At 32.0% G+C, this 9,161-nt stretch overlaps 1 protein-coding gene across 1 annotated transcript in view; it reads right to left on the reverse strand.

Moving 5' to 3' along the window:
- Positions 1–7,410, reverse strand: part of LOC107441538 (uncharacterized) — a 21,263-nt gene extending 13,853 nt beyond the window's left edge. Inside the window, exons 1-4 of the mRNA XM_016054881.3 lie at positions 7,228–7,410; positions 3,785–3,876; positions 943–990; positions 747–850 (exon numbers count right to left, since the gene is read on the reverse strand). Of these exons, the coding sequence (XP_015910367.1) occupies positions 747–850; positions 943–990; positions 3,785–3,876; positions 7,228–7,291 (308 nt within the window). The 5' untranslated portion in view covers positions 7,292–7,410. The remainder of the gene's footprint in view (positions 1–746; positions 851–942; positions 991–3,784; positions 3,877–7,227) is intronic.
- Between the last annotated feature and the right edge of the window lie 1,751 nt (positions 7,411–9,161).

The raw sequence follows: 9,161 nt of genomic DNA on the forward strand, positions 1-9,161 counted from the left end.
TACTGTAATCAAAATTGTAATCATGATTACAGCTGTAATCAAAATTTTTTGAAAGTTGTAATCACGATTACAAGTAATTGATTACTTGTAATCGTGATTACAAGTAATTGATTACATAGCTGTAATTATCTGTAATCAATTACAGTTGTAATCGATTACTGTAATCAACGGCCAACTCTGGTTGGCACATACACACACTTTTGTCGAAATTTTTCATGACCTTTCTGCATAATTGCTGCTGAATTTCATTGATGCAAAGTTTAATTTCCTCTTGTAATGCACGGGTGGTTGTGGGCTTGTTAACATAGACCTTTGACTTCAAATAACCCCATAAGAATAAATCTAATGGTGTTAAATCATACAATCTAAGGAGCCAATTCTGATCACCGAAACAAAGAACACACCACCAGAAAATGTCTCATGTAGTAATTGAATTGTTTCACTGGCTGTATGGCCTGTGGCACCGTCTTGAACGCTCCATTTTTACTAACCCTAAACTCTCAGCTGTCAAATTGTTCTTTTATCAGGGTTGCCAACAATTTACCGCAAAGATGGTGGCAAATTCAAATCTCTCGTTAATTCTGGGACACCTTTTACAAATAATAGGTTTGATAAGAAATCAGAGGGTTCATAGTAATTTTATTTTATAAGAGAATCTGACAAACAAAAAAAAGGAATCCTGCAATAAAAACTCGAAATTGTGACAATTTCAAAATTATGAAAACAAGTTGCACAATAAAAATTACCTCTTGTTCAGCTGATCAAATTTTCTTAGAAAGTAAATGACCATACCAATCACAGAGAGAACAACAATGGCTACAATGAATAGAACTGCAGCTTCAGTGCCTGCCTATTATAGAGAATATAATTGTTAGTTGCTCAAAAAAAAAATATTAAGACAAAGATGAAAAAAAAAAAAAATTTAAGAACACAATACATTACCGTCGATTCATCGTCTTTTAAGGAGTTGCCTATTAGTTTAAGTTCTTTCTGTAAATAGTTTCCAACTTTATTAGTAATCTTCTTAAATAATAATAATTAAATAAAAATCTTTTTAAATTATTAATAATTTTTTTTTCTCAATAAAATTGCTTAACTAATATATGTTTTAGAAGCATATATTTACATTATAGCAGTGTTTCCCAAAGTGTGGTACGCGTACCCCCAGGGGTACGGGAACAGTTTAGCGGGGGTACGCATTCCTATGCGAAATATCTTGCAACAAACGAAAATTTCAAAAACAATTATTTAAAAACAAAGCTAGGCATGAAAATTTATGATTACGTATTTTTCTATTGGCTATTTTTTTACAGAGTTAACAGTTAATAATGAGTGGTATCAACAGCCAGTTGTGATTTTCAACTTTAGTGCAATTTTTTTACAGTTAAAAATCCATTCATTTTTTTATTAGTGGTACACAGCGTTACAAAAAATTTAGAAAGGGTACGCAAAGGTCATAAGTTTGGGAAACACTGTATTATAGGATACTTTATTGCCAGAGACCCTAACTGCTCCAGATTCTGCAAAGTATTTTAAGAATTTTAAGAAATAGCAGAAAATTAAAAATGAAAATTTTAAACTCTTTTACTAAACTCAGCACGAAATAACCTTAACATAGAACAACTGTAACATAGAAAAGAAATGGTAGAAAATTACAAATAAAAATGTGCAGATTTTCTGTTAAATCTTTTACTAGAGTCAACACAAAATAACTATAACAAAGTGGCGTTTTACGTAAGTTTTATTGCCCTACATACATTTAGGATTAGTGGTGCGTAAAAACCTTATAAATTGATGTACTGAAACAAAAATCACAAATTAAAAGATATATTCGCTATTACTAGAAAACAATTGGGGGCAGGTGGGAATCTCTGCAATAAACCAAACTGAGGCACAGGAATTCTCATAATAAATTATTTGTTGTAAATATAAATTTAATATTATTCATAATCACCATAAATAAACCCATTGTAAATAAAAGTTAGTATAAACAAGCCTAATTGCAAAATAAAATTCAAAGAAAAATGCAAATAATTAGAAGTTAAATCGTTCAAATAAACTAATGTTTAAAGACTTCATCAATAATTTTTTTCTCCAGTTAAATAATAATTTTCAATTTCAAATACATAGTAAATAGGAATTCTTCAAGTATTCTAGAGTCTCAATGTATAGCCTCGTCAAAGATGATAGCCTCATCAACTAAACATAAAAAGAAAATGTTATATTTATGAAAATAATTGGAAATCTTCTTTTATTAAAATGTTTAAGTCACAAAAAATATAAAATAATAATAAAAGTTGACAGTAAAACAATGATAAAAATTGCTGTACAAAAACAGCATTAAAACAATTTCACTAGGATTTTGAAAAATTTTAAGGTGAAAAAATTTGAATGAAAATTTAACACAGATAAATTATCAGAATATAGAAAACCTACAGGAAAATCGGTTATGTGTTATCAATAACTAAACATTTTATTGAAACTAATAATTAGTTTAGAATTAATATTAACTGAATAAATGTTTGTCTTACATTTGGTTTAGCAAAAATTAAAATTAACCCAAGAGAATTAACTGAAATAACGTTATTTATAAAATGTAGATGTCACTGAATTGGATTGTAAAAAAAACTTGGCAAAATTTGGTCCCCTTGCCGTGAGGCTCACCGTGGGAGGTTTTCCTCTCCATGTAATGCAAATTAGCCCCATTAAAATGTCCTCCACGAAGGCAAATTTCTCTAGATACTTGATCCAGGAGTTCCCTAGCCTTCTGGATTGTGTTCAAATTATAATGCTATGGAATTGAACATTAGTAGTTATAAGCTCAAAAAATTGGATCGGCTGTTCAAAGACCGTATAAGCTTTTGCCATCCGGAAAGGTGACCCAAGTTCGAATACCATTGGAGGCTAGTTGATGAGAATAATGCTCCCTTCTCGTTCTGATTACAGTGCCGTCATAAAATATCCTCAGTGGTAGATGGATAATGGGTTAGAATCCCCTTGCTATGAGGCTAACCATGGGAGATTTTCCTCTCCATGTAACGCAAATGTGGATTAGTTCAATCAAATTGTCATACATAAAGGTAAATTTCTCCAAATACTTGATCCAGGAGTTCCCTTGTGTTCAAAATTATATGACTGCAGAATTGAACATTAGTAGTTATAAACCCAAATAATTGGGTCGGCTGTTCAACGACAATTATAAAATAAATTAACCAATAACCGAGCCACTGTGGCTCATGGGATAAAGCTTTCGCCATTCAAAGAGGTGTCCTAAGTTTGGATATCATTGGTAGCTAGTTGATGAGAATAATGCTCCGTTCTAGCACCGTCATAAAATATCCTCAGTGGTAGACGGATTATGGGTTTGAGTGCCCTTGAGCTGACCGTGGCAGGTTTTTGTGGTTTTCCTCTCCATATAATGTAAAGTTCCACCGAGAGGTATTCAATGAAAGCTAGTTTGTCCCAATACTTGATCCAAGAGTTCCTTTCTTTTTTGGTTTGGGTACAAAATTTCAAGGCTAGGGATTTCAACATTGATAGTCATAAACTCAGTATTTGGTTGCCTTTTTATCTCTAATTTTATATCTTTTTTTATTTTCTGTTAAATTGAAAGAAATATTGCATGAAATTAAAATCAAGGTACTAACATTATATTAAGGGTGCGATTAGCCACAATAGGATGTTTCATGTTGGATAATGTATTTCTCAAGCTCTTCAACAAATAAAAAATGGTTCATATTGAACTAAAAGAAATACTGCATGAAATTAAAGCCAAGATACTTACAGTAATATTATGGGTGCGATTCGCCACAATAGGATGTTTGGTGTCTGATAATAGTTTTCTCAAGCTCTTGAAAGAAAATGGTTCATATTGAACTATAAGTAAAAAAAAAAAATTTCAAATTAAGATTAGTGAAATATACATATCTTTAAATTTACATACATGCTTTAAAAAAAAACATTTGCTTTTTTAAAAATTCTATTACAAAATTCAGAATGGTAAATTTAATAAAGTCAAATTATGCTGAGACAAAGCAGAAGTGTAGTAAAAACGTTTCTATCTTAACCGATTAAACAACAAAAGGCATTTTGGTTAATTTTAAAAAACAAATCACTAAAGAAAACATATCAAATAATTTAAATGACATCGGTAATGAAATACTTGGTACTTTTTCGTTAGCTGGGCGCATATGTCATCAATTTTGAACCAAATGCGAGCCAACTAGCCAAGCGAAGCGAGTGACAAAACAATCAGCGGAATAAAAGCTGAACATTTTCAACTATAAGCAAATATTAATGAATTGTAAACAAAACCCAAATAGAATACTTATAATAATTGTTTTCTCTCTCTTCAGAATACGGTAATGTCCCTGAGAATAGAGAATGAATTCAGAGAATAGAGCATGTCGCCCCGAAGTAACATTCCCCTTATGGTTGTAAGAAATTTGGCGGCATTCCACATTATATATTTGGCGGTTTTTCACTTGCGTTGGCTACCGGAAAAGTACCTAATACTTTATGGGCATTTTAAGTTAATCAGCATTTTGATGGAAATGCACATTTCTAAAGGTTCCCTACAAATATACAAACCCATATTCACCACATATTGTTTTTTAGGCAATACCATGGCATTTTTAATCATTACAAAATATAAATGAATGCAATATTTCGAGAAACTTTTTATGAATCATTTAATTACACCATAAAAAAGAATAAAAAGAAATTCACACATAATGAGAGGGAAGACAAAAGAATGAAGAGAAAAACAGACATTGAAAATAATTTAATAAACATTTTATAAAAATATAATTTTTTAAAAAAAAATTCTTTAATGTTTCAAAAATTAAGACAAAAACATGCCTTGTAAAATAGTCAAATTTGTAACAATGTTTTCTGCCATTCAGTTATGTGTAATTCAAGACTAAATTCTAAACTTAACTAACAAGGAATATCAGCATGGTAATATAGAGCAAAAAAATTGAATTAAAAAAAACAAAAAAACATTGATGATAATTTAAAAAAGAAGTAATCATAATAAATATGATAATTCATGAAGTCTAAAAAGATAAGACAATAATAAAAAGCTTATTTTTTTATAAGTTCTTGCAATTTTACTATATTATGCAACATTGAAAATTCTAAAAAAAATTAAACAATTAAAACGGAGATTCAAAAATGATTTTTAACAATATTAGTCAGAATATATTTTGAAAAATAAGGATAAAAACAATTATAAATTATATCATAAGCATAAATCAGGAAAAATTTGAAAACCTCTTTTTTCCTCATTTTGTTAATTAAAGGATTCTATTCAAATGTTTAAAATATCCGAAAAAAGAAACTCTGAAAATAATGCAATGTTTTTCAACTTTAATTTGATTTTATATGATTAAGAATTGGAACAAAAATAATATTCCCAAGTTAGTTTGTAAAAGTAAAAGATCAATGAATAAAATAAAGCCCATTTAAAAGCTTATGTAAATTACTACTCTAAATAAAAAAAATTAAATAAAATGCACATTTAGCTAAAATACAACCAGCTTATAAGTAAACACAATACAGGGGCATTGTGAGTGGAGAGGCGGTTTGCCCCTCCAGAAATGTAGACAAATAGCTTAATCAGATAAGCCTATTTTTTATTTTTATATTATAATCGTCGTTGAACAGCCGACCCAATTTCATGGGTTTACGACTACTAATGTTCAACTCCGTATCCTTGTAATTTTGAACCAATCCAGAAGACAAGGAAACTCCTGGATCAGTACCCCCAGAGGTTTTGATTTGTTATGGGAACATGGAGGACTTTGAGACTCGACAGATTTAACGTGCATCAGTCACCATTTACTACACGGGGAGTCTTCGGCCGGCGGGGATCGAACCCACGACCTCTTGGAGATGGGCCCAGCACCCTACCGACCAGGCTATCCCGGCCCCCAGATAAGCCTATTGATTTTTTTTTCAGTCGGCTTTTATTTCTGATAAATTCTTTTAAATGAGCAAGGAAGCCGCGATGGCACAGGGGATAGAGCGTTCGCCTTCCAATTCCTGTTGATACGAATTTTGCATCCGGCTTGCACTAACCACAGTGCTGACGTAAAATATCCTCAGTGGTACACAGATCATGGGTTAAAGTCCCCTTGCTGTCAAACTGACCGTGGGAGGTTCTTGTGGTCTTCTTCTCCATGTAATGCAAATGCGGGTTTGCTCCATCATAAAACGGCCCCCATTAAGGTAAATTTTTCCCAATACTCGATCCAGGAGTTCCCTTGCCTTCTGGATTGGGTTCATAATTACAAGGCTACAGAGTTGAACATTAGTAGTCATAAACTCATAAAATTTGGTCAACTGTTCAATGACGGTTATAAAAATAAAAATTAGCAAGGCGATCTACGGTTTACTGATGATATTTTGCCAACAGACAAATTTTTTTTCTTTTTCCTCTGTCAAACCTGAATTGAAAACAAAAATCAACCTATTAATAGGTAAATCAATATATTTTTTTTCATTTGGACTTTGTTCCCGATCAGTTTTTTTTCTTTCCAAATAGCAACCTAGCTGATTGAAGAAAATATTTCAATATTATTATTTTTTCTGCTACCTATGTCGATATTGTAATAATCTTTTTTTATTTCATTTTTACAATGGATAATTAGGCATCATAATAATTTTTACTTCTGCATTTGATTGGACTGATGGCGTAGGCAGAATTGCTTTATAAATTTGATATGATATTGTGTTTATACAAATTTAATATTTGTGAAACATTGGTTTTTTGCCGTCACAACTGAACTATAACATTGTTATAGAAACATTAGCAATGAAAGTAGTTATCATGAAAAGTAAAAACACAGCAGTTTTTATCACTGCCAAAAAAGCCTTTTTTTTTGTAGGCTATCTTTTTTGCGGGATTGATTTTGCTTTTATGATAAAAAATGGACGATTTTGTTTTCGTTAATTTTAAGAAGAAAATTGTGAATTAAGAAAAATATGATTGGTTGATTCTAATAAATTTGAAATATAATTTTATAAAATTTTACGTTTGAAATGAATATCTATTAAATAAATGTTAAAATATAATCAATAAAAAAAGATAAAAATAGAAAATTTAATCTATTGCAAATTTTTAACAAGAGTTGTTGTTTACATTTGATAATAGAGTGAGCATAGTTTATTTACATTTGATAATTTGTAGGCATTTAAATACGGTAGTATATAAAATATTCTTACCTGATTCACAAAAATTTTTAAAAGTAAAAAACAAAACAAATATAGTGAAGCAAAAACATTTCATTTTAAAAAAAGTAGGAACAAAATTTATTTAACACATCACTTAGGTAAATAATAGTTGAAAACCGAAACTTTTTCTTCCGACTTCTGAATGAAAATAAAATAACAGACATTGATAATGTTGCCAAAAAAAAAAAAAAAATACAAACCTTATGCAAATACAAACCTGGCGAACAAATTTAAGGAGTAATCACACTCAATGCAACAGCCGCAGCTGCGATCATTGTTGGGAATATGATTGGTCAAATGTTTTTCACGCGATAAACTCACCAATCAGATAGCATTCTTACTGAACGCGTTTGCTGCACCTCTGCTCAAAGTCGAGGTCCAATCAAGTTCTAGTTCACGTTCGGTTTTGCAGGCTTTGTTCGGTTTTGCGGTACCGCATTCGGTTGCGGGACCAGCAACCGCATGCATTTGAAGGCTTGTGTGCTTAATTTAGACTTATAAACCTTTGTCAAGATAGCACAATATAAAGACAGATAGCACAATATAGAGAACGAAAGTACGAAGATACATCCAGGCTAACAGCGGGATTTGAACCCGCTACCTTCACGCTCTGCACAGCGTTTGGAAGGTGATTCCCCTTGCATTCGGTGGGAACGATCGTATATATGGTTGGTACAAAAATATTTCTGTCATATTAATTTCATGAAGGCAGTGCTTTTACGTTATGTGCCATATCTGTTTTATATTGTGTATTTAGAGACCATTCACACTGGATACAAATTAGTAAATGCACACAAGAAAATTTATTAGTTTATTGGTTTTCTAAAACTTAGTACTTTTACTTTAAACGCATTTAAATAAATTGAAAAAAAATTAAATAAAGTAATATTTTCTTTTCTTTACCATATTGTAGGGGCCTCCCTGGTTAAGCCGTATCACTCGCCAAATGCTGTGCAAAGCATGGAGTTAGCTGGCACGAATCCCGCTGTTACCCTGATGGATGTATCTTCGTGCTGTCTTCTCTGTATTGTGCTATCTGTTCTTCTATTTGACAAAGGTCTATAAGCCTAAATTAAGCACACAAGCCTGCAAATGTATGTAATTCCAATAAACAAATTTACCTTATTGTAGTTGCTTATTTATGTTGCCCTAGAGCTGCACAATGGCTATTGGTGACTGTTTGGGAAACATCCCTGAGAATGATCCTAAGACATGCCATCACAATTTTGATGCTATGCAGAGGGGATGGCTCTTCCACATTTTACAATATTTGAAAATAAATAATAAAAAGTTTGTTCTATAATCAAATTTGTGAAGTAGGTAGGTACTTTATTTACGTCGCTTTAGAGCTGCGCAATGGGCTATTGGTGACGATCTGGGGAAAATTCTGAAAATGGTCTAGAGTTATGACATCACATGGGATCTCATTTGTGAGACCACTTCCTTAATTTAGATATAGTTCTGAGAGGAAAGAACATTTTCTCCAGATCCCTGTACCAGTAGTTCTCCACAGGAACCGATTACAGGACTATCGATACAGCACATTTTACAAGAACGGAATCCAGGATAAAACTCTGATCCCACCGTACCGGAGTCCGATTGTCTAAATACTGCGATGAATTTAAATTTTGTAAATTCGACAACATCAGGAATTGAACTGAGTGTAGTGTATCTACCATTACAAAATTACAACTACAATTCACTAGTATATAAGACATGTTAACTCGACTCTATGTCGGGGTACCTTTTCATAGATGACGGTTGACATTGTCGATAACTCACCCCACTTGGTGACCCGGACGTGATGTGAATACGCTTACCGTGGCAGTAACGCCCACTTCGCAAAATTCCTAACAGTAACTACTCTCTCCACATTGGTGACCTTCGGACGTGATGTGAACACGCCTACCTTGATAAAAACTCTC

The sequence above is a fragment of the Parasteatoda tepidariorum genome, chromosome 5, assembly GCF_043381705.1.
Source record: "Parasteatoda tepidariorum isolate YZ-2023 chromosome 5, CAS_Ptep_4.0, whole genome shotgun sequence".
NCBI classification, from domain to species: Eukaryota; Metazoa; Arthropoda; class Arachnida; order Araneae; family Theridiidae; genus Parasteatoda; species Parasteatoda tepidariorum.